General features: G+C 29.7%; 2 protein-coding genes across 4 annotated transcripts in view; both read left to right on the top strand.

Annotated features, from left to right (window-relative positions):
* LOC149909753 (multiple C2 and transmembrane domain-containing protein-like) overlaps positions 1-27,756 on the top strand; it is a 44,207-nt gene that overhangs the window by 8,551 nt on the left and 7,900 nt on the right. Inside the window, exons 1-5 of one of the 3 annotated variants that reach the window (XM_090119850.1) lie at positions 8,991-9,129; positions 21,068-21,200; positions 21,996-22,129; positions 24,024-24,167; positions 25,005-25,188. In XM_090119850.1, coding sequence (XP_089975976.1) covers positions 9,104-9,129; positions 21,068-21,200; positions 21,996-22,129; positions 24,024-24,167; positions 25,005-25,188 — 621 coding nt within the window. In that variant the 5' untranslated portion in view covers positions 8,991-9,103. Of the gene's footprint in view, positions 1-8,990; positions 9,130-13,408; positions 13,619-21,067; positions 21,201-21,995; positions 22,130-24,023; positions 24,168-25,004; positions 25,189-27,756 lie in introns of those variants that run through there. The other 2 variants (XM_090119852.1, XM_090119851.1) reach the window with 2 other exon arrangements.
* On the top strand, positions 465-2,495 carry M6 (neuronal membrane glycoprotein M6). Its single transcript, XM_090119849.1, has one exon. The coding sequence runs from the start codon at positions 590-592 to the stop codon at positions 1,337-1,339; it is 750 nt and encodes a 249-aa protein (XP_089975975.1). The 5' UTR covers positions 465-589; the 3' UTR covers positions 1,340-2,495.

Below are 27,756 nucleotides of genomic sequence, written 5' to 3'. Positions count from 1 at the left end.
AATCCCGCACAGTTCCCGTTCACGTGGGATTTCCGGTATAAAACCTATCCTATGTGTGTATGTACAAAATTTCATTGTAATCGGTTCAGCAGTGAAAGAGAAAGTTATCCATTCTCGCATAATTTCGCATTTATTATATTCGTAGGATTAAACAAATAATGTATTCAACTGAAATTAATGATTAATTTTGTTTTTTTTTTTATTATTTATTATTTCACGAAACCGTAAATGCAAAATGCATTCACGATTTTATCGATTGAAGCACATCCATCACTATCACCTTCTATCTATCTAAATACGTACCTATAGTAAAAATGGTGCCATGACTATGTTGAAACGTAGCTTGTAGTCTATAGCTATCTCATTCTTTCATACGACGTTTTCTTTAGATAGAGAGAAACAAATATATGTAAATTGTATACGCTCGATACAAGTACTCTATAGGTTTATTCCTCTGAGGTGGCATGAAATATGATACATCAGACATCAGTCAACGTTTCTTTCTTCCAACTGTAGACTACAATTTCTAAATAGTTAATACGTAAACAAGGATTTTATTCTGTTTTGTGTAAAAGTGAAACTTGGAACAATGGGTGATACGTGTCAAGCTTGCCTTACGAGAATCCCCCATGCGACTCTCATAGCTACAATAATGTGTTGTCTGGGCGTGGGGGTATTTTGTGGAACTATGTATCGAGGATCGGCACTTTCTATTTTGATGTTCGATGAAGTTTTTCACTTTCGTCTAATATGGATCGAGGCATTGCAGATGATATTCATCGTGGGTAGTGCTTGTATGGCTGCATTGGGTTTCATGTTGTTATGTTTAGGTTGCCTAACTACAGGTGCCACTCGACAAAAGGTTTATCGGGCATGGAGGGCTAGAGTCGGTGGAAGAATATCTTGCGCAATATTCATGATAATCACGTACATTCTCACATTCACCTGGCTTATTCTCCTCGGATTTCTTGTTATCACTACATTCTTGTTTACAATATTTTGGAAGCTTTGTTCAAAGCCGAGAAACATAGACTTATCGACGTGCATTGATTTTACTCAATTTGACTTTATGTTTCCGTCTTCTGTAAGGCAAGAAGATATGAAGATTTGTGAAGCTCACAAAGTGAAATTATTCTGTAAAGACTATGTTGAAAAGGCTGAATTTATGTTTATATTGGCAATGGTTTCTTGCATTCTCGTTATTTTAAGTTTAGTTCACTATTTGATGTGTCTGTCTGCTAACTATGCACACATTCGTGACCATGAGAAATTCCAAGAATTGCAAGAGCTGCAATATCTCACAAACCCTGACTTGCATGCTTCTAAAGACAGATTCTAGTATATGGCCCGCGCACCTTTACTGCGCTCCCTCGAGGCCACTACTAAAATGTGACAAAATTAAGAAAGATGTTAAGGAACTATATTGTGTTCACTGTTTAAAATATAGAAAGACTGAAAATCAGTGGAAATAAATATAAGTATAGTACACCTCTTGATTATAACATATCTTGATGTTTCAACCACTGAAATTTTGCACTTTAGTGCACATTTTTTATAAGATTGATTTATAATACAACATTCCTTAGTTTAAGATTGTGAACATTATACAGTTGATAAGTAGCCATGCATATTTGCAAGTATTAAGTAATCTTCAGTATTCCGTACTTGTTTTTCAATGACGGTAAAGACAGTATATAAATAAATGTTATTTAGTTTTCCATTTTGCACAAAATGTAGACTGTTTTTTTATTCTGCATTAAGGTAACATGATGAAAAGTTGTTATATCCCACTGAAAAAATAGCAAATTGGATAGTTTTAATTATAAGTATTTGTATGTAATCATAATTATTGTATCTAGATATAAATCAAAATTTGTAATTGAATAAAACAATTGTGACATTGCAACTTACAGTTCAATTAAAATAGTACAATAGATTTAATATAAGATAAGACAAAATATTACTAATATGACTCTAAATTGATTCTTATAAATATGCCAAAAAGTTTTTAAACTAATTTCATTACAATTAATTCAATTTATAGTAAATATCTTAACACTTTAAAAATACAACATATTGATTGAAACCTGGACTTGAAAATTGAAACCAGGCAGTTAAGTATTAGGTTAGTTAGAAAGCATTTAAAAATGCATTTTAAAATGTTTACATTATTTTTTTGTAAAGTTTTTGGTATCTATTTACAGCTATAAGGCACGTCACAGGCTTAATTTATATAATACAGCTAGATATTAATAAGTTAGTTGTAGCCACAGTAGTAATAAGGTTATTTAGCATAGCTAAGAACAATTTTGAAATCTATTTATTCATAACTTTTGTTATAGTTTATAAACTCAAATGTTTAAGACAATAATACAAACACTTAATCATAGTATTATATCCCGACATAAAAGGATTTCTTCCAGTTTTGTAGCTTAGTTTGAGCACTCCAGTATATTATCATCTTATAAGTGTACCAATAAAATGTTCATTTTTAATTTGTTTTTTTTTTCTTTTGTTTCTCATTGCAGTATGTATTCTACTTTTATAATTGGGTTTAATTCTTGAACATTGAACTAAGGGTCAATAAAATTTAAGTTCCTAGTGCAAATGAATGAATCATGTCAATGTTAATGATTCATTAATAGCATTCATAGAACTATAAAATGTTGAATCTATGATACATTTGAGAAATACCTATATTTACTTTTAAAAAATCAATTTATTCAATCTACTAGAAAATAAATATTGATGCTAAAGTTATGTCATTAATGTAATTTCTATATCCCAAATTTAATTAAAAAAACCCTAAAAAATAATTTTTGTTGTTCGAGCTAAGTACATAACGTAACGGCACCAGTCTTGTACAGATTAAGGAAAAAATTGAAGTTTTTTGCAAATTTCTCGTAGGTTTTTTAACTTTATTGGATATTGTTTAGTTATACCTTTAGTTCAATGTTAGTTTAACATAACCAATGTTAGAAAAAAGATTACAATGCATAAATAATGAAGTTATTTATAAATTAAAAAACCACTTTTTTGCACCAGTGTTGGACAGTGAAAAATCTAATGATGGACACCCAGTTTTGGACAACATCCAGTTATGAACACCCATTTATGGACTGTACCTAATGTCGTTTCTCCAGTTATTTACAATTGGAGAAGACTTATAGTTATCAATAGAATCTTGAAAATGATGATTGAAATACAATAAATCGGGAGGTATTTATAAAAAATAGTACTTATTAATTATTTTGCATACTTAATACTTATAATATTTAAAACAGTCTTAATTTCCATTTTCTAGACAAAAATTGGACAAATGCATCGTTAAATACGAGTTATGTCCGTTAAGAAACACCAATGTGGTTTTTTTTAAGTCAGGGATGAAAAATATAACTAAAAAAAGTACTGCCATTCCATCCATTTTGGGACTTCTTCTTCTTCGTCATATCACTCTAGGGGGGTAGATGTTACCCGCGTCACGATGTTCCGCCATATCTCTCTGTTTCCTGGCATTCCGCTACACTCGTGAAGTGAATCGCCAATCTGAATCCGCCAGCAGCCTTAATCTGATCGGTCCATCGATATGGTCATATGGATTCCAAATTGTAGCACGAGGCAAAAAGCTTTTTTTAAACTGTTGTCAAGATGGTGTGGATGAAATTTAAGCGTGTGTGCTATATGGTGGTGGAATTTAGCAGCAGACAACGATCCAAACAGTTCATCAGAGAACTCTCTAGATCTCTCTATTGGATATTATGTTGTTGGACCCATTAGTGTAATTTTAACAAAAAATATCAATGTCCATTATAGGAACCAAAGCAAATCCAGTCATGGACAATTGTTGTACAATATTGGAACCCTTTGTTTGAAATGGTCGTGATAGGTATATTATTAATCAGAAAGAAAAGACAATACAGAAAAGCGCATGTAATTAATACCTTTTAAAAAAGTTTATTTTCGACAAATGTCCATAAATGGATATATCCATAGAATTAAATCCAGTTATGGACACTGAGGAATTTTATTTAAACAACATAACCTATCATGATACTAAATCGTGTAATATTTCGTACACTTAACTACTATAAATAAAAGTAATATCAAATTTTGCTGACATTTATACAAAAATTCTTATACCCAAAATTGTGTCCTCACTTCCTTAAGGATTTTCTTAGTAAAAACGGATTTCTTCGAAACGAGTCGCAGCATCTAAACATAACGTTCTGCCATCTTCATACATTTTGGCCGAATAAGATGAAATGTCGTATTTTGATAGCTTATGAACCAAACTTTTATTTTAAGTATTGCCAAATTATATAACGTTAATTTTGGTCTTAATATTTAAATTTAATATTTATTTTGTCCATTACTGGATGCTTGTCCACGACTGGTGCCGTTACCTTAACGAAAATCAACATTATGGTTTATGTTATTGATTGTAAATTATAGATGGCGTTAGCTGTACTGTAATAGCACTAGTTATCAATTTTAATTGTTACTGTTTTTTTTTGTTATTGTTTATATCTAATGTTACACATAATTTCCAAAAATAAAAATAAATTGAATGGCAAAAGCCATCCTACTAATATTATAAATGCGAAAGTATGTATGTCTCTTTCACTCAAAATACTGAACCGAATTAAATGAAATTTGGCACTTATAGGGGGTAATTTGGATTAACTCATAGGCAAGGACAGATTTTATCCCACAAGAACGGGAACTATGCGAGTTTTTCTTTGAAAACGCGGGCGGAACGCTAGTACCTATGGTTTAATTTATAAGTAGATTAATATAACTTGTAGAAGTTATTATTACTACGTATAGAGGAGACACCACGAACAAAATCTGTGCTGCAAGCGCGGCGGCCGCGGCGCGGGTCGGCTTGTGAGTTATAGAAATTATAATTTCCACTATAAAAATGTACGTCATCTAATATTACTCTCTAAACATCTTTCATACCCAATGCCGTTTTTTAAACTTTTTATCTATGACAAATGACGCAAAATGGCGCCTGCCTAAAATTTTGCTCGAACCAAGTTTAAAAAAATGATTATCTAATTAATTATCTACCGATAAAAAGTTATTTCTTTGCACTGTGCCGCATTAATACCTACTTGAATTATTAGTGCAATGTCGCAACACACTCGATGATGAATATTTGATGAGATTTTTTGGTTTTTTGCTTTAAAACAAACAAGACATTAACGCGACCATCGCGCTAAAGCGACTGAGTTCAGTGAGGCCATTTGACCTATGTTGAGTGGAACATAATATATTGTGATGTAGGCGGTGTCGTCTCCATACGTAGTAATAGTATCTCAATGGTGGAAGTAGGTTTTTTCTCCTTGAACCGGCCCATTGAATAATTCGCAAATAGTTTTTTTTTATAAAATAAGTCAACAACAATAGTTAAAGTCGGATAAATTTATGCTGAAATGGATTTAAAGTAGATTCACGATTTAGGCAAGACCATTTTCAATCGACCTCGGTGTTAAACCTTTTTTTGGCTATCACATCCTGATGTTTAAAGTCCAAATATTCATTCGATGAAGGTCTAAAATATCTTGATAAACATACTAATAAATAGGTACTAGAATTCTAGTTTCTTCTCTCTCAAGAATGTCTGAAATTCATTGAATTATAATTAAAATTATAATTCAGCTCAGGCCATAAATATTTAAAAAAAGCCCAAGGAAGCTACAAAAATGCATAAAAATTCTTTCAAAGTTATCTACATATAAATAAATAATAAAAAATTGTAACGATTTTATTTTAATTTTCTGTTATTCCTTGAACAAATCCTAATTTTCCCTTGTACGTTTGTACGTTGTATTTACTTTTAAAGAAATTGGTAACTAAATTCCATTTTAATAAAGCATACTCATGTGATTTTAATGATCCTGAACTTTTGACAATACAACACGCAACATGCCAGTGACCTTTGAGGGCTAATAACGCAAGAGATCGTACCAATTTTCATCATAATAGGTAGGCAACTTACTAGGTACCTACATATGAGTTACCTATATCTAAACTCTAAAGTATAAGATATATATATTCTATCCTACTTGCCCATAGGTAAATATATTTTTTATAATTAAGTACTTAAGTACCTCAATTTGGTTTGGACGCTTTCGCTAATTAGGATAGATACATATTGACATACTATTGTGATTAAAATGCAATATCATATTCCTTTGAATTGAAGCTATTTATTTAATAATGTTATCGATTTCTAAGTGAGAAGGTTAATACCACGCGCATATCTAACAAATGCAAATCTCTTGGCCTGAGGACCCTGAGGTTTATCAACCTCTAGTGTCCCTCGTGCACCAATGCGTGTCCACGAAGCGCGATCCGGGACCGAAATTTACAAGGTCTTTGCATAATAATAATCGAATGATGTTGTCTGCTTGATGATAATAAATTTTAATGATTATAATATCGTCAATTCGTCACATATCGTATTGATGAGTCGAATTCACACATGTCAAATTCAAATAAACTGTGGCTATTAGAATTTTCTTAAACCGTATTATAATTCTGAATTTTAATTAAATACTACCTAGGTATAATAAGTTTAGGCCGCCTTTGAGAAATGACGGACTACCTACCTACGACAAAAGCCAGTTCAGACAGTTCCGTGATAAAAATGCGAATGTTATTTTTATGTAAACAAAATATTAATTAAACAGTGTAAAATTAACCTCGGAGCAATGTACGTGCTTGATAAGCTGTAAGTTTAAATTGTGATATTATATCAATATTTTATTGTAATTCTTACGCTTCGTAGGTAGATAGTCTATCCCCAAATTTGTAAAAAATTGAAAGCACTTAAATTATTATTTTTACGTGGATAGGTGTTATAATTTATAAATTATTATTACCTATAGGTATACCTGAATAGTATCTACCTGCCTATATAACTACATATTTATATTTACGATACATATTGTAAATGCATTGATTTGGGGAACCAGTTTGGGGAACTATATAACTTATTTAGTGACTTAGTTACTACTTACCTACTAGGTACTTAATTACTTAGTTAATTAGTTACTACTTCTTAATTATAATACTTTTTACGTAAATGAACATTCCGTGTGGTTTAATTGCCATGTACTACTTATAAAAAACAAATAAATTATTTCAACATGTGATTATACCTAATGTAGAGATTTGAATAGATTTATGTTGAACGAACTAAGAAGGCTTTGTATGATTTTAAAATCTCAATCTTTCTATACAAAAGTATAGAAATGAGATACAATAATTGTATCTGATTTAATAAAGGACTAAACAACTTTTATGAATCACAATATTAATTTTTAACATTAAATGTAAAACAAAAGCTTAACTTATTTCTGTTCTGAAAAAAATTGACAAATTACCTAACTAACTGAAAAATTCGTACTTAGTGCGTGATAAAATAGTTTATATATTTTAAATAAAAATACGGTCTATACTTATATCAAACAAAGAGTGATCTGTAATGGGAAATCAGGTGTACCTACCTAGGTAAATCCAGAAGAGAACAATAAATCTTTACACCACTATTGACTAAGTTCTCAATAATAGAAATAACGAGTTGAACTAGATTTATTCATCATTTAAAACTGGATATGAACAAAGGGGAATTACAAAAACCTTTGATTCTAATTACCTACAACTCATAAGTATTATGACTTTAGATCACGCAGTAGAACCTAAGCTTGCTTTTTTATTTAATTGATCTATTGAATACATTCAATACAATTTCAAAAATATGGAATTTAGGTAGGAACCTCCTACAATCAATAAAAACAAAATAAAAATCATAGCTCAGAACTCTAAAGAATAAATATTAAACTAGTTAGGTATGCCCAAAAAAAATATTCGAGTTGATCGATATATGTAAATGAAATGAGCAAGATTTATTGTGATGGATAGATTTAGATTCGTAACTACTAAAATTAAATACATTGTTATTTTCCATATACAACGAAAGTAATAAGATTTACCTAGTTACCACAAACATTATAAATTAGGTAAAAATGGATAATTTAGGAAAACATTATGTTGCATCTTTCACGTTCACCTAGGTCTAATGATACTTAGTTCAAAATTAATAAAAGTCCACAATGTATTACTTAATTATTGTGAGTACTATGTTTATAATATATAACCTTTGTAATCTAATCAGGCGGAAAAACTTCATTAAATATTTTTAATTAGAAGAAGTCGTCGTCCCTGATTCTATGAACTACGGTAGTTAAAACAAACGGCAAACCACAAAAACCAAAAAAGGCAATGGTTTTATTACACATCTATATAATATTACAAAGCTAATAAATCTTATACAATTAACGATGGCAATTTTTATGAAGCTTGTCTTCATTCTTCATTTTCCGCGGGCGGAAATCTAGTAGAGACATAATTTACCTAGGTACTCTCATTAAAAGCTTAAAAATCAATACCTAATGGTAAATATGTATTTAAAATTATATGTAATATGTATAACTATGTATTTATTACTTTATATCTTCTTATATATAAAATTCTCGTGTCACAATGTTAGTCTGCATACTCCTCCGAAACGGGTGGACCGATTCTCATGAAATTTTCTGTGCATATCGGGTAAGTCTGAGAATCGGCCAACATCTATTTTTCATATGTACCACGGGCGAAGCCGGGGCGGGCCGCTAGTATCATATAAAAATACAAGTTGTCAATCACTGTTCGATAAATTACCTACTAGATACGTAGGTATATAGGTAGATACCTTATTACAGTGATGATACCTTCTTATTACAGTGTAAATGTTTATAATTATATAGCCGTAGATATTATAATTATAAATCAATTCCATTTAATCATAGAACGAGTATAAATGATATAAATATTTCCCAAACACGTTTTATGTTTTTTATTTAGAATTTGATTGGCCGTCACTGGGCGCTACCAAAGCCACGTTCTAAGCACAGTTGTATTTTTTGTTTGTTATTGAACGCTTCCTTCATTTTTAAGTATTTAGAATTAAATACATTTTATATAACGAATGTGAATAAGTTATGACAGTTGTTTGGTAAAACTCTACAAGCTAGTTGAAAAATAATCCGTGATGGATTTAGGCAACATCGTTTTATGGTAAGTGATAGAATACACGTATTTAAAAATATAGACCAACAAATTATTACAAAATATTTTTCATTTACACATACACAAAATAAATCCTCTTACAAATTCTAAGTTTTACTTGGGTACTCAATATGTATTATGTAGTCATGTGAAACTTTTTTAAGGTTTCGTTCAGAAGTTAGGATGAGGTCGAGTTAGGTCATGCTCCTGTATAATTTATAAAGTTGGTATATTATATTTATAAAAAAATATATAAATAAGTTTATAATTATATATCTAATTAAAAAAATGTTAATATAATTATATATCTATTATTGATTTTAAAATTATGTAGAGTAGAGAATATAACATATTTACAGTAGGATATTTTTAGTTGTTCAGCTTAAATACCTGAAATTGATTTAAATATGTACTACCCAACGAAATCTTTACATGTTGCAACTTTAAATAAAGTGTAGGTAATGAGTGCTAAGAATTACCTAAATTTAGAAGCTTTTGCTCTCTTATACAACCGCCATAACCACTATGGTACATAATGTATATAGGTACATAATATTATAGCTTCATGATTTCATAGTATGGCAAAAAGTGGCCTGTGACCTAAAACTGCGCAGGCGGATTTTTTGCACCTATAGCTTTGTTTATGATCAATGATCATCAACGTCATGGAAAGTCGCTATTAATCTGAAGAAGTAGGTTTGCATGTTTAATTTTAATTTTTGAATGCTATTAATAAAACTTTCTAATTCAATATATTTATATGTGTAGGTATATTTAACAAATTCCTAATAATCTAATACTTATACAGTAATGAAACCAAGTTCAATTTCATGATTTGAAATCTTAAGGTCATAAGATCTTAAAATGTAATTAACAAACTGATAGTGAACCTTGTTTTGATAACATATTATATGCTTAATGCTATGTTATAATCTAACCTTGCAATCATTAGGGTTCCGTACCTCAAAAGGAAAAAACGGAACCCTTATAGGATCACTTTGTTGTCCGTCTGTCGTTTATGCCGCAAATTTTCGACACTTGCAAGGGAATCAAAACCTACAGGTTGCTTCCCGTGCCGTTAAATTTTTAGTTACATTACAAAATATATATTTATTTTTTAATAAATATATATTTTTTAATAAATATATATATATTTATTTTTTAATAAATATAAACTTATTACTTTTTTCCTCATGAACGCGTAGAGCTATCAAGTTGAAATTCATATCAAATACTTAGATCTAATTGCCTTTAACCCGTGAAAAAAAAATTGCAGGTTTGTACGGAACCCTCGGTGCGCGAGTCCGACTCGCACTTGGCCGGTTTTTTATTTTTAATATATATCTAGTAAATAGCCTTCAATATATGCTTCCATTTCATCCAGAATCTACTCCAGACATTATAATTTAAACGATTTTGCGTTTTTTTATTTTTTATTTCCGTTCGTTTGATTTGCATAGTTAGATTCTAGGTAGATTCTACACAATAACAAATAACATATATAAAAAACGGTATAAAAACAACTGAAAACATTATTCTGACATACCCAAATATGATTTTTAAATTAGTAGGTATGTAATGTTCTCATCACAGCACAAAAACAAATCCATTGTCATTGTAGGTACATATTATTATCTAGTCTATTCATTTACCTATGTATTCACGAAAAATATATATAATTACATTCCTACTTAGTTGTGTCCTGATTATTAGTGTGTTATGTCCACAAATATAGAATACAGTATTAGCCTGAAAATGATAGAACTGATTTCAGTTTTACTGATTTTTATTAAGTTAATGTTTAGCTATATAATAGGTATATTATTTATAAGAATACCTGTGAAATTCATATCACCTACAGGGTCTACGAACAGTAGATATATAATAATTGTACTTAAGTAACACAACCACAGTTTCCATATTTTTTATTTTTATTTATCGATGTGTAATTTCTCAACTTTTTATGGAGTTACCTACTGCCTAAATTACTAAAATGACCTTTCTTCAAATACTCTTACTAAATTGAGGTCGTATTAGATTCAAACCGCGAATTCCGTTATATTACGGTTTTTCGAAAAATATACACGTGTACTGGTACTTACATTTCAAACTCTCATACAATTTATATTTCAAGCTTTTATAGGTAGTAAAAAAAATATAAATATTTAGTCATCTGTGCTAAAAGAGCTTTCTTCAGAGATCTTCATAGAAATGTTGCGTTTAAACACGTTCCTTATTGTACTAAATTTCTAATTTTAAAAATGTAGAGCTCTTTATACTTACTTTTCTATTCTTAAAATGTTTTTATTCATCCTTTTTTATTTTTAAGCACAGGCAGTATAATCTTTGCTTTGAAAATACAATATGTACTAATAAGTAATAACCTATTTAGCTTAATCTATCATTAAGTAAACATATTATATATATACCTATATGATATAGGTAATATGTTCTTACGAAAAGGTAAATAACAACAAGATAAACAAGAATAATATAACATAAATTATGTACCGCTCTCGGGGGCGGATAAGGTTCGCTAAACTTAATGAATGGTAAAATTATCGTCCAACACAAAAACAGGAAACGTTGGTTGAATCTGTCAAATTAGTTTCAAGAATTTGGTTTTTTACATTGTAAAATGATATGTAATGACCATGTAATGACTAAGATGAGATTTTTTGGTCCTATTTTTAAAACTTAGCGTTCACTCGTGCAGCGTGCTAACTTGATATGTGTACCTATAACCAATAAGAATTATTATAACAGCTATTATGAACTAACACCTTCGAAAAAAAAGTTTTACTATAAGGAAAACAAAAACATGTAGATATCTATGAAATGAAATAATGTAACTTAATAAGAAACAGGTAGGTAGGTATATTAATGTACTAATATGTATAAATTGACGGAATTTTACTTGTGGCTTTAAAAGGTCACTTTCGGAGAATTTTTCCGTGATGACCTTATGGTTTATAATATAGATACTTATGATATGTTTCTTTATTGTTAAATGAAGGATTCCGGATCTTTCATAATTATTAACCAATTTCATTATTACCTACTCCTGTTAGTTACTTGGATTAAATTTATAAATGGCGACAATTTTTATAAAATATTTTTTGAAGTGAAAACTTCTTTAGCGGCGTTGGGTATAAAATCTTAAACTCGAGTCAGGACACGTGGCCTGATCGAAAAAGCGTAAGACGGTCCATGTTTTTTTTTTAGCCCTTATATTCCATGCGTAAGACGGATACCATTCCAAAATATCAAACAAGTTTTCACTTCTGCCGGCACTCCCGGAGTGCAACCCGTCTTTTTTTATTTATTCTTCTCACACTATCACTTTTTTCATAATTATTAATTTAAATAAGTTAAAATACGGTCTAAACAAAAGCAGAAAAGCTGTTCATACGCTATTCTTAATCTATTATTCTAATTGCAATGTGTAAATTAAAATTTTCGCAAGATATTTCACATAATAGCAATTTAAAATTAACAATGTAGCCACATTAACGATTCAAGGGGCCATGAAAATATTTAAGCGATTAGAATAATAATTGTTAGGTTTTAATAATTATCTTTATACGCCATAAATATTGTTTAATCGTTCCTTGATAATTTAAACAGTATCAAATCTGAAATGTGATTAAAGCACAGATTAAAGTGACAAAGTAATTTCCCGTCTATCTTCCAAGGGTACACCCCTGTTCAATTAAACATTTACGTTTATTTCATTATTTAAGTTTTTTTTTAATTGTAGCAGTAAAATAGTTGCCATATCTATGTATATAGGGGGAAATTGATGATGCTAGACGACCTATACAGCCCTTTCATTTTCCACACTTGAATTAATAAAACGTATAGACATCACGGTAACCCCCCAGGAACCCCTACAACAACCCACACACACATCTCTGTCTATGATTTGCCAAGAAGGCGGTCCAAAAAAAACAATATTTAATAGTATCTGACCTAGATAATGGATATATATTATGTCGCAGGCAAAATCAGGCAAACACGAAGAGGATGTAGATGAAAGTGAGGTAAATTCGTATAAAATGTGAATTAAATTTTACGAGCTTCGCAAGAGCTCACCTTTTTGTAGAAAAACATGATTTATAATTTATAAGAGCATAACATAGCAATTATCAAAACACCTTATAAGTCATGGTAACATTTAAAATTTGTGTTGTGACGTAAAAAATGATAATTAATGCGATTACGTTACACTTTACAAATCATTTCAATATGTATGACAGCAAACATGTAGAAACAAAACATTGTGGGCATTATGTCCGAAATAGAGTGACATGTTTTTTGTTACATTATACCCAGACGTATCCTTACAATGTAAACATTTGCCTTTAGTGACGTATGAGTGTTTCCTTGGTTCGTAAAAATGCAAAATACCGCAAGGTGGTTTTCCCTTGGCCGTCCAGCGTGGTCTGACTAAGTCAGTCAATTGTGTACCTCCGCAACGTTCGTCCATCCGACAGAGGTAAGTGCGCTATATTCATTTTAATCGATATTTAACGATATGATCGTTATATTAATATACAGCGTTGATATTGATATAGGTATCATTCATTATCTATTCTAATAATTATTAAGAGATTTATATATTTAGCAGACAAACCGGTCGCTCTGTAGTCTTCCGGTAAAAAAATTTCGTGTGGTTAAAGTTTTTGTTGCTACTAAGATTTTAGAATGATTATAAATATTGAATAAACAAGACGTTCAATCAACTTGAACACAGATATTTTTAAAATATAAATTCATGTTTTTGAGTTTTTATCGATAGAAATAAAGACTTATTTACGAGCGGCAATAATGTAAAATTGTGTTTGTGTTTTGAAATGAAATATAAAAATTGAAGTGATGTCGTTTATGAGAAAGATGTCGTTTCGCACGAAAGTCCAAGTGGAAGTTTCGCCTGCGCAAACAGAACCAATAACGGATGTTTGTAAACAAAGCGGTGAAATTGTCACTCGTCCGGCCGAGCCGGTGCCCTTGCTCGAACCTACGGAAACGTCGCGGTCATCAGGGACTGATGAAACGGACGCACCAGACCAGCAAATCACCTTCGAAATTCTGACGGAAAATAACAAAAATAACGAACGTTCTGATGGGTTTTCTATTGACGCGGATCTTACAACTGACTCACAAAATGTTATAAATCAACCCGAATTGACAACAAACTTAGAATCAATAGAGTGAGTAAATACACAGTAAATATCCACGTATTTGGTGGTTCTTCTTTTTTTTAATTCAATTAAAACACGCACATTAATCTACAAAGAATAACGTATTATTTTATTCAACATTTTGTGAAAAAAATGGACTCCTTTCTTTAAGTATATCAATAACCAATAATGTCAACAATTATTTTGCTTTCTGATAATGTATTTAAGCAGTGATTATTAAGTACCTAAAGCGGAAATTATATACTTAGGTATCTTACTCAGTTACGATGTACTATTTTAATTTTAAACTCTTACTTTATCCTTCATATAAATAATGTCTGATATAATTTGGAAATAATAATAAGTACTAATACTTAATTATAAAAATTCTTACATGCATTGTTTTTGTTATTTGTAAAAAAATTAAAAATTAGGAAACTTTTTAAAATCGATCTGTATCAAAAAAATATGCACATTTATCTACTTACTTAATTAACAACGGAGCTTAATATTTTCCATATTTTTCATATTACTACGTATTACTGTATAGGTATAATATATATATAACTTAATAAATTACTGATCTTTAAAAAAATGTGAGTCCAAACGGCTATCAACGTCATAGAATAAAAAAAAACTTTATACGCTTTATTGGCAGATACTTACTAAATACGTCAGAGGAAATCGTTAACTTTCAGCATTTATATATATTTAATAAGACCCAATCCATAGAATTACCCAATACATAGAATTTAGAAACTAAATATGGTATGACGTTAATAGTGCTATAATATTGGTGACGAAAAAGTATTGCGCCACATTATTTTTAAAGCCATTACAAATACCTATATAAGTACTATTATGGGCCTGTCCCAAAATTATTATAAAATTTTGAAGGTTATTCGTACATGAATATCACTTTAGAGCTGTTTATCTCTCGTTTTGCTACATATGACATGACATTGATTAATTATCTACTAAACATTTATCAATCAAGGAGCTTTAAAAAAGTCATAAATACGATACACGTGATAACAACTTTGTTGTTAATTTTGTGTAAATTAATAAACACAACATTAATTATGATTAAGTAGTAAATACGTTCATGAAAACAATTTATGTTTCCTAATAAGATTCTTATACCTATTCATTAAAATTATTAGGTAAATAAAAAAAAGACGATTCCCACGTTATCATTAAGGAAAAAATTTCGACGAATTTTATTTTGTAAAGTCCATTTATTACACGTGTTAGTTAAAATGCAGGTAATTAGGTTTTAAACCAATAAATTAATATAAACAAAGTTGTTCACTGCAATTCGATTAGAAAAGAATAATGTCTTATGAATTTGTGTAGATTTGCTAGTTTTCGAGATAAAGCGTGAAACCATTTTTTCAATATGACGGCTGCTGGTCAAAACTGATGACCATATAAACTCGAAGTTTACTTGTACCACAGACTAATATATAATATAACATATGTACTACGTATACAACTTGTACCTACCTACTAACTCCCTGACAAACCCGTCAAATAAAATTGGTCCTCTGAAAAATGTAACACGTTTAAAATAATTTGAAGATTTCATCTGTTAAAGAAAATAAAAATAAAAATTCATAGATACAATGATAACTCCTAAAAACATTTAGGTAAATCTGTAGTTCTATAGAAAAAGCTTTTATACAGAGTAATAATAATAATACAATGATTTGTAAACAGTAATATCTGGTAAAGAGCACTTTCTATACGTATTGTTCTTATGATTTTTTGTCAAGTTAATGAATGTTCACAAATGTAGAGTTACTGTGACATGACATGGACATAACTTACAAGCAATAATAATTATGACCTTTTAAAGTACATTTTATTTCTCTTTGTGTGGATGTCACTGCGTATGAATCAAAATTAAAATTTTTAATCTTCAGTCGCTTATTGCTAGTGTTATTTGTAAAATATCAATACCAACATGTATGGGAAAATTTTAATAAGATTCATAATTTACTCTTTCTTCAAAAGTGGATTTATTTATTTTTATTTATCTATTTATTTACATTACATAGAACTTACCTACTATCATTACAGGACACATAACACTAATGTTAGCGTAATGAGATAAATAAAGCCATGTGACCTCTAGAATTACTACTGACCCAACTCCCAAGTTCTCATAAACAAACACGGACAAAGGTTACAGAAACCTGTGAATATCTGCAGATCGAATCCTAGGACGATTAAGATGGCGGAAATTTTCGGCACTTAAAACTGAATCAATCTTAATTACCTACCTGCGTAATATCGACGAATGACGTAGCAATTTCCTTTTACAAGGATTATTATAGAGTTTTAAAATGCTCTATTATGACTTTCCGCCTTCCGAATATTATGCGTCTATATTTAGTAGAGAAATTGCCAAAATATTTACGATTTTATAATTACCTAGGCCTCAAACGAACATTAAATCAAACCACTTCAACGGCTCAACCTAATTTTGATAATAGTGCAAGTTATACATTACTAATTTAATACCTTTTTAATATTCTATTTTGACAAAAAAAGAGTAAGAAAGCCCAGTTACATATTTTGCTTAAAATGTTTTATGTTAAATTATTAGGTAGGCACTTATTAATTCAGTTTTTGGGTCATTCATAAAATTTCAGTGACCTGAGCATTTAAGTAAATCACAAATGCCGTCAACATGTAATGAAATGGTGTAATTACAGCAATGAAATATGTAATGATGATTATTGACATTGTTTTTAACATATATGGAGCTTACATGCATACCTGCAAGTGCAACCTTTTACCTTCAAAGCTTATTTATTAGTTTTACACGGTATTGTTCATTGTAACAACCCAAACTCTATTATGTATGGACTGTTACCGGTCGAGGATACAAAGTGATCAAATGATAACCTCGCTTAAGGATATTGTATTGTTGTGTAATGTGGTGCATATTAAAGATAGACTTTGAATTACAAATCTTACCTTGCATAACATTGGTGCATATGCGATCACATTAACGAAACTTTCCATATAATAGGCCTAGTAAACAACAATAGGAACTCATAGATTAGACCCTAAGATTAGACCAGTTTATCGTATGGGACAAACACGAATTTAGTCCATAGTAATTAACGCATCCCTTTGATGCATGATTTATTATGCAACATCATTTACACGCCGATAAATAAAGAACGGTATCAATGTGGAGTGAACATAAGAGTTTATTAACCTTCACTTTTTACAACGTTTATAAAAAGTAAGAGAAATGAGAATATTAAAATTACTATTGATGAATTGAGTGACACGACACCGTTCATTTAAGCTTGTTATTAATTATTTTTATTAAAGTAACAGTTTCACGATCTGATTTTTGTGTGATAAAGCTAAAACGCATCATGGAAGATGGCACAAAAAGCAATGACCGGATAAGAGAGGCCGTTCGGCTTGTCCGTGAGCCACAAAGGTCATGGTGCCGCACACTGCGCCGGCATATTGAGTGCGGCATGCTCGCTTGTTCGAGGAAATGACAATGAAACACGTATTTATATACAGACCCTTTCTTTTCTCATTGTTACATCGAAACCGCGTCTTCCTCCTCGATAAATTGGCATTAAAACCTTATACAGATGATAATTTGTGGACAGAAGTGCATTTTTACAAGATACATGCTTATTAAAAGAATTGTCTTACATGAGAACAAGATTGTCTGCTTAATTGAATATTTTGGTATGAGTTCAATCATTATCAAATGCATTTGGCAATATTTTTTTTTATTTATGGAATTACTTTCTCTTACATTCTTGTCTTCTTGGATATAGACGTAGGATTAATGCCATCGATTACACACGGATCATTTAGATATCTTTATATGACTTTAAAGTAACTACTCTTTAAATATTAAGACTCTAAAACAGAATAGAGCCTGCGTATTCCTTGACCTTAAGGGTTGGTCTTATAAAATTACTTACCTACTATATGTTCTATTCGAATTTCATCATAATAACCTTATTACTGACACATGGACTTGTTGAGGTACACCAATGAATTACGATGGTTGTTTGAAATACTTTTAAGCGAGTTCTGAAATTCAAGGCTTTAGTGAGCTTTCAAATCAAAGCTGCTTGACTTTTTAAAATAGATAACTCATGTTTAATTTCGCCAATATCTACGTATTATGTATGAAATGGAGTTATTGCTTTTGGAGTTTTTTTGCCACTAGATAATTAATATTACATAATAATTAAACTTAATTAAATTAAACTCAAGACACGTAATAACTCCTTTTCCCTCATCATTGAGCATCGCATCGTGAAGCCTTCAGGGAAAACATCGATACATTAAAATTCACCACACATAGATAGATGTATCGTAAAGAAAATCAAATCATTACCATGTAAAGAATAAGATAAAACCTTCGGTGGTTGTATGTATTAGTATTCGTTAGCCGTACTTGGTCAAACAGCCTTACATCTATATCGAGTTACAAATTTCAGAGGCTCAATCGAAAAATTTTTTAGTTAAAGGATTTTTTTTTACTCATAACTACTTGTATCAACTATTTCATAAACTATTGTTTATTAAAATATTAAATCGTTTATTTCTTCAAATCAATACAGCGAACTGAAAATTATAATAGAACGTAAATCGATTTTAAATGTTATTTGTATATCGCCATGGAAAATTAATTACGTTTAAGATACATGATAAATCACTTGTATTTTTATTTTTTACCTCTAAATGTTACGATTTATGTTTGTGCTTTAATAAATGTTAATATTATGCATTGAATTAGTAAACTGCATAACATATTATAATAAAAAATAGCATTATGAATTATATTTATTATTTGATAGTTTATATTTTAGTTTCCTTGTTTAGATAATAATATTAATTATGTTTCATTTAAAAATGTCAGTTTCTCATGGTTTTGTCTTCAATTGTACAACTACCCACATAGGTACATACTTTATATATAAATACTAAATAGTTTATAAAGCATTTGAATGCCATAAAACCAAAAATATCAAATTCAAATACTAAATAGTTTACAAAATAGAAGTCGACTGACCTCGTCCTAGTTAAATTAAGAATCAAGTTATCCTTAGATTGCACCAAATATATGTTGCTTATGTTATATTCAAAGTATTTACGAAACAGTGCCGAAATGTTCGATCGATTTACATTAATTAAAATTGGTGTTGATGCTAGCAGATTAATAAATTATTGCATTATTTCCACAGATGTGGGCAATATCTATCTTTGAGATATAGAAAATAGTTCTACACTAGGTATATAAATTATAAAGATTTTTAATTTTTTTTAAGTATATAGTAACGTGTAAACACATAATATAACCCTTTAAGCGGTTTATTACTTTAAATATGGAGTTGCTTTAATTACTGACGTAGGTTTAGTTATAAAATCGGACGTCATTGATGGCGTAGGCTTAGAACTTACGTTGCAACTTCTGATACATATATAAATTGGAAAAATAACATTTTTCTTATTTCTTACTTATCGTCGTAAAGGAATCTATAGATTCATTTGTTACGATTTAATGAAAAAAGAAGAGTGATGATACAAATGTTATAAATTGGAAAATTTTGGCAAATAAGTTCGTTTTAACCGAGTCATGTGGTAAATAGAGCCTTTCACGGCGGGAGATATCGTCAATCGTCGCACGTAAAATAATAAAATGTACAATTATTAGTATTTAAAGCGATCGGAAAATTATAATAGACGTGCAATAAGTTTGTCATAACGTAAATTAAAATAAAATGGTAATTAGGAAATGTTTTGGTAATAAACCGATACGATTACCATATTCTGTTTAAAAAAAACTTGTTATTTTAATTAATCAAATTGTTATGCGGAATAAAACAGGTATCGCCTTGAACCCCGTCCAAAATGATTGGTGGTACGTACTTATTTGTGAGATTGGAATCAATGTGATTTAGCGTGGGCTCTTTTTTAATTTGGAAATACCTAATTTGCATTTTATATCTTCCACCAAGCTGCCACCAAGAACTCTTTAAATTTGCTTATATGTACAGATTCAAATTGTATTGCACGCCTCATAAGCGAAGCGTTGAGGTGGGTACTACTGTCACTTCGCGCAAAACATCTGATTTTTCAAACTCAAAATGTCTTTATGTATCATACATTGCACTTGTAAGATAATACATACACACACATATTAAGAAAAAACACTATTTTTAACGTTCATGATATTTTTGATGTCATTTTTGTTATTTAAACTAGTTAAAAAACAGTTTAAAAAAGTTCTGTCTTGGACGTCCGTGTGTCTGTATGTGCGGATCCTTTTTCTTGTTAACACGATAGCGACCGAAATACTTTACTAATCGAGTCTTTTTTTTTCTCTTACGCTTGAGTATGCTCAGGAATAGAACCCTTTCATTTTTCAGGGTCTGATTCGATGTGGTTTAATTGTTATTAAATAAACAAAAATAATAATTAATAAATATTTATTAAAAAAAAATTATGAGGCGTGCACTTTTGGATTTTCCAAATTATTGTAAGAGAATACAATGAAAAACAGACTTCAATAACATTAAGGACCAGTTTTAACCCTGGCTGAAAAGGTTCTTTACATTCATTTTACATTTAACTTTTCACATTTTAATATAAATTTTATACATTGATAGGTACTCACATTATTTGTCAATATGACAGATAAGAAAAAAAGATAAAAATATCCCGAAGTTGTGAAACCGGTTATGAAACTTTTGTTTTCTTTGTAGGTCAATTCCGATTCCGGACGGCCTGGTGATGGACCCCTTATCGCCCATGGCGCTTGCAGTCCCAAGTCAAATTATGGACCGCTTTGGCAATGGGCTGACTTTGCTGAGAGATCACGGGAAGAAAGTTCAAAAGGTAAAATAGCACCCAGCTACGAAATTCTGATGAAATATGCCGATCTTTCGGCACTAGTAATTCCATTAACACATTGGCACATTTTATTTTAAATATTTATTAATCTATCAAGAATCACAAAATTTTTACACGACATATTATATATCTGTTAATATATTCATATTGTATATTTAAAGCAATCGTAAAAAGTCAGATAAGTTATCTGTAACATCTTTCCCGAGATGCGCAAAGATTTCGTCATATCACCTATTAAAACCTATCATACTTAACTTTATTGTAAATATTATATTTCATTAAAATTACTTATTTATATTCTTAATAAGCTATGTTTACTTTCTTAATAAGCGTTCAAAAAATCTTGCAAATAATTGGCGAGAACCATTGTTTTGATAGTGACCGGTTTAAAGAATATCCGTATAATAGACATATCAAATATTATCAAACACTCAATCCTCACTTGAATACCTACCATTTATAATGCATAAAAAAATAATTTTAAATGATCTGAAAATTATTAACATATTCGACATTGTTTAAACTTTAAAGAATTGAATTTAAAGACTTTGCGGTCATGACACTAGGTTGTATTAGAAATTAATTATTATTATTAATGCACAAATAAGTATATTAATATTTAATTCATAACCTGCTAGATTGTGCCAATAGCATCAATAACGAAACAAGAACCATATTAGCATATTAATTTTTCTTTGTCACTAAACAAAGGAGACTTTCGTATACATAATGTAGGGTAAAATTGTATATTAATAATTTCAAAGGTTGTTTTAATTTCAGTATCTGTTGAAAAATAGAAAGTTTGAAGTTCTCAAGAAATCATGGACGTCAATAGTAAATATTGTACTCGTGGAAGCGAAAGATTTACCTGACGGACCCGGTAGTAATTCCAACGGTCTTTATTGTAAATTCAAGTAAGTCACACATCATTATCATATATCATCATAATCTATATTATTAGTCCGGGATACATCGCCCATTTTTGCAAGTGATTACTATCAAGCTAATTTTTCGTGAGTAGCTTTATTTTGATGAGATGCCCAATAATTTCATGTACGAAACTCTCGATTGTGGTAGCTACCAGAGGAAACAAGGATAAAATATTTTGATTTGATGGTTCTCAAATATTAATTACTAACTGAATGTTTTTTTTTGTGTTCAATCTCAAGATAATTATCTAAATTATTCGAAAAAATATTTGTCCTACAAAATCTATGGTTTGATCAAAGAGTCCCCCTTTCCAATGTGTATCGATAACGAAGTCATCATAAATGATTACTAACCAGCTGATTTTTTCATTTTCACTTATTTAATACTTATATAATTCAACAGACATATTGTCCTACAAATTGCGTAATAAATATTTGAGAACCGTCAAATCAAAATTTTTTATCCTTGTTACCTCTGTAAGCTACCACAATCGAGAGTTTCGTACATGAAATTATTGGGCATCTCATCAAAATAAAGCTACTCACGAAAAATTAGCTTGATAGTAATCACTTGCAAAAATGGGCGATGTATCCCGGACTATATAGTCTATTTACATATAATGTACTCTTAGAAGTTTAATATTGATCACCCATTTGAGAAATTAAAAAAATGTTTGGCAAAATATTTAATATTTTTTAAATTAAGTAGGTATATATATTATACTACCTACAATAATGCTTACACAAAAAAAATGTCTTACAATTTTAAATACTATTTTTGGTTCCTGACTTGCAACAGTAGTACATAATATAAAAAATACATAATAATAATATATTACAGATTACTCATATATCCGGGTATGACTTATGAACAATTAAATATAACTGTAACCGTTTTTGTTATGACTTTTAAATATAGAGTTAAAAATATTAGAGCCTCAGCAAACCGCATGAAGAGTAAACCGAAACACGTGCTTGAAGATAAGATCACGCGTCAAATATTTAGTATTCTGATTTTAATTACTCAGGAGTTAATATATTTTAATTTATAAGCTAATTTAACGGACACACCTCTCTCAGATTAAATTAAAGTATAGGTAGTGTATTATTAACTAGGTAGATAGTAGATACCTATTATACAGCATTTTTATGTATTTTGACTTATATTTTAAATTGTTCAACTAATAATTAAATTACTCTGTGAATTCGCCATAACATAATTTACATAAACCTCACGGAAAAACTGTCAATCAATTGTACTTATATCTGAAGGTTGAGTTTTTGTCGTATTTTGACAAAAACGGTAAAAAATTGCTTTTAAGTGGCTTGCAAATAATAGGTACTCAAAGGTATTTTGGCTGTCTAGAAAAAACTGGCAAACAGTGATTTGCACAACGTAAATTAGTTTTGTAAAAAAGCTTCATAATAAGATGATATAATAACTACACAACGTAAAATACAAATAATCATCTAATTAGTAGTAAAAAAATAATGTAAATTTATATCGTTATACAGAAAATTCGTTTAATTTTATTAATATATATACAAGAAGTTTTAATTATGCATAGATAATTGGCGATTAACTCCAAACCAACTGACTTGGATGAAATTTGATATATAAATATAATCAAAGAATATAATACTTGTCACACAGAAATTGAAAAACTTGAGAAAACATTAACAAATATACCCAAGTAAAATTAGCGTCAGCTAATATTAAGTATTCTGTGATTAAATTTTAAGGTTATACCTGTGGTTATACTAATCCATATTGGTGTATGCTTAAAAACAAGTGACAACAGGACCATCGAGTATTATTTAAGAGTTTATATGGTATGTGGTAAAGTTCAAGCAAATCTAATTCTCAAATATATTGCAGTTTGGGTAACGAGTCGCACAAATCGAAGCAAGTCCACAAATGCAAACCGATTTGGCGAGAGAGATTCAACCTGCATCTGTATGAAGATAACTCTCTACAGATCAAAGTATGGCATAAAGTGAAACAGAAAACTTTTATGGGCAAGTAAGTACGGAACTATACTTTCCTCATCTTCATCAAGCATGTTGTGATAATTGGTGATACACTAATAATAACAATTTTATTTTTCGTCAATAAAATAAATAATGATAAATTAGAATTATTGCAAGTGCACAACACAATTTCCTGTAGTAGGTACATAGCTTGTCCTTAATCCAATAAAACACAAGAAAAAAGGGTATTATTAACAGTAATGCGCTTTAAATTGGTGGATACGAGAATAATAAGTCTGTTTTAAAAATTTCCATCGTTATTACCATAAAAACTTTATGAATTTTGTTTACCGACGAACATCGTTGATGTCTTTTCATAGGATTTTTTACAGGGTAGTGTAGAGTGCCACTTCAAAACTATTCAATACAATAACTACCTAATATTTATAGCACTTCGATCGCAGTGTAGCCATAAATAGGTACTCCCGACTCCGGATAAATAATGTTATGAAACATTCTCGAATTTTATAATTAATAATCTCAATCTTATTGTAATAAAAGTTAAAAATGATTTATAATTGTTAAAGAAGAGTAAAAGTCCAAACTTACACAGCTTAATAATTTGCGACATAGCTTTAAAAATATTCCTTTGGCATTTTAGTTTTCTTTTACAAACATAAAAGAAAAATATCATTTAACAACATGCATAGCTGTAAAGTGAATATATTTTACGCCACAACTAAGTATAGTAATTTGTTATTAGCGCATCACCAAGTTGTACATATTATCTTGCACTTACACAAGCTCGCTTAGATATCATATTCATGAGTACACTAGAATAAAAAAAAAACGAAAATGCAATGTTTACAAATTCTGTTTATTCTGTCAGATGCATCATAGATCTTTCACAACTAGAAAAAGAGAGGACACACGAGCTATGGCAGGAGCTGGAGTGTGGGTATGGATCCCTGCATCTGCTGATCACACTGAGCGGGACGGAAAGAATCCAGCCGGTGGATAGCATACCCACATCCAATGGTATTCACCATGAGCCACCAGCGGAGGATAAATTTGTAAGTACAAACACACACACATACACACAATAAACATCAGTAAAACGAAAATTAATATAGTAATTTTTGAAATTTTGAAGCAAAAAAGAATGTATAGTTAAAAGAAACTTCTCGATCCTTAACATAAGAACAATATAGGTCACGGCATTTTAAAGTATCAAATATTTTTGACCTCCGAATGACGTTAACATCTCTGCTTTTGCAGTTTGTTTTTAAATATCACACTGTAGTTTTTGCTGATAACAATATTCAAGTTAAATAAATATTATTTTATGTGACGGTTATATTATAATATATAAACATCTCAGTTGTATTCACAGGAACTCGTATAACTATTAATTAACACTTGAACTACAAATCACAGTCGCGGTTCAAATTCCACTGTGTAAATTTTTATTCGCACTAATTCTTAGTAACTGACTTAAACTTTAGCTTCTTAGTCACGATGTAAAGGTTACATAATAATTTAGGTATAATAGTTATATTTAGTAGCTCTATTGTGAGAACATGTAGGTACTACCTAATTTTAATAAATATTCTTCGAATTGCATGATATGTGTGGATAACTGTTAGCTCCATGTGCTTAAATAAATTAGGAAAATACTATATAATAGAAATTAATCACTCTACTAATTCTGCTAATTTTTAACTTAATGTTTGTGATAATGCACAAGGAAGGTTCTTATGGAGAACAAACAAGAAAAGGGGGCAATAAGGAATCAACAAACAACATTCTTCCGGGGCAGCTTTTTCCATACAAAGTTATCAAATGTTGTCAAAAACAAAATGATTACAGGAAATTTTGCCATCAATCATGAGTGTTAACTTAATTACTGCGTAAATAGGTTTTTTTGTGACTTTAAAACAAAGACTAAGACATAAGTGAAGAATCTTAAGTATAGTTTTCTTATAAAAAACACGATTATGATAGAGTCAACTAAAAGTTAAAAAAATTTTAAGCATTTATAATTTATTTTTAAGTATTTATTTTTTCATATTCACTAAGAAATTATTGTATTGTCACCGGTTGTTGATGTGTAAATTTTTAATTAAATTTGTAAGTTGAAAGAGGGTCAAATTCTAGTTTAAATGAGTTTGTTACATAAAAAATAAACCTATGTCCAATAATATTTAATGAATAAATTGAATTTCTTTACATTTAGGTATTGTTAAACTATTTGGTGTACAAATAATATTATTTACCAACTTACACACATAATATTCCTCTATTAGTAGATAATTTTCTGAGCTAAAACTGTACCTGATACCTGTGATGCTATTCATATAATAATTATGTAACATGCCATTCGTTTATTAAAGTATCCACCGTGTTTTATTTTCACATATTTTAGTGAATAATTTAATAAATTTATTACACAAAGATTACCGTTCCGTGTAGTACAGTAAAAATGTCCTTGTTAGTTTCGCACTTGGAAATTTTCACAATAAATATCTTTTTTTTTGTCACAGTCACTAACAGTCAGTCTCTCACATATGATCGTGGGATCATAACTTTTATAAATTGTATCTTGTGTTTATAAGTCATATTCTTTCTAAAATGGGTACCAACAAAACTGGGGTAAGTTCGAGTAGACGTACATAGTTGAAAACAAATTTTTAACTATTAAACCATTTATTTTTGAGTCACATTTTAATTGATATATGTGAAGATTACATTAAACTATACGGAACCTGAAAATTGATTTAAATGCAAATTTATTAGCAAGGCATTTATGTATGTCTAGTATATCTACTTACTCGTAGGTATACGATGTTATTTTACTTATAAGTTGTTATAATATTTACAAAGGTTCTTGAGGTACATTTGCTTAAACAAGTGCTTTATTTACATATTCATGCATGTACATACAGTCAGAATAAACAGAACCTCTTTAAGTTTATTATATAGGTATAGTAAGGTACCTTATTGTAATAATAATATTTACAAGCTTCCATCATTCGTTTTTTTTTATTCTGACTCAAAAAACACTAGAATTGAGAATCTTCTTCGTTTTTTGGAATGTCAGTCAAATAAGTCATGAATCATAATAGAACAAAAACTCTGGGTAACAAATGAACGCAGTTACCATGACCATGATACATTTGACTATAATTTTAAAATTATCATTTGCTATTCTTCTATACCTTATGTAGGTATGTTATGTCTGGTCTTCAAAAATTATTCCATCATTTATGGCCATTTTACTCATTAGGTTAAGTACTTTCGATATCAGTTTAAAGTTTTTTGATATCTGCAATAGTTACGGAATAATCGCTTGTGCACACTTAACGATTACACCCTGTATATGGTGAAGCTTTTTTGTTCCAACTTCTATGTCGGGGCTTTTGAAAATTAAAGAAATGATTCTTTTCTCTAAGAGTAGCTCTAATTTCTGATCACTAGGTACTCAATTTTTTTATCAATACAAGTGATATTTATTGATTTATGAAAAAAAAATATTGTTCAATTTTCTAAGATTGAAACTTTTTGCGAATTTAGGACAAAATATTATAAGAGTTAAGAGTGTTTATTAGGGACGACCGCAATTCACCGTGAATACAATATTG

This window comes from Colias eurytheme, chromosome 3 (assembly GCF_061535395.1).
Source record: "Colias eurytheme isolate Ceu_HAF_F1 chromosome 3, ilColEury1 Martin Lab GWU primary, whole genome shotgun sequence".
Taxonomy (NCBI): domain Eukaryota; kingdom Metazoa; phylum Arthropoda; class Insecta; order Lepidoptera; family Pieridae; genus Colias; species Colias eurytheme.
The sequence above is the reverse complement of the archived record's forward strand: the minus strand, read 5'-3'. Positions and strand labels throughout refer to the sequence as shown.

Bases quoted from the DNA above. Each gene is read 5' to 3' on its own strand.
- M6 (XM_090119849.1), top strand. From the start codon at position 590: ATGGGTGATACGTGTCAAGCTTGCCTTACGAGAATCCCCCATGCGACT.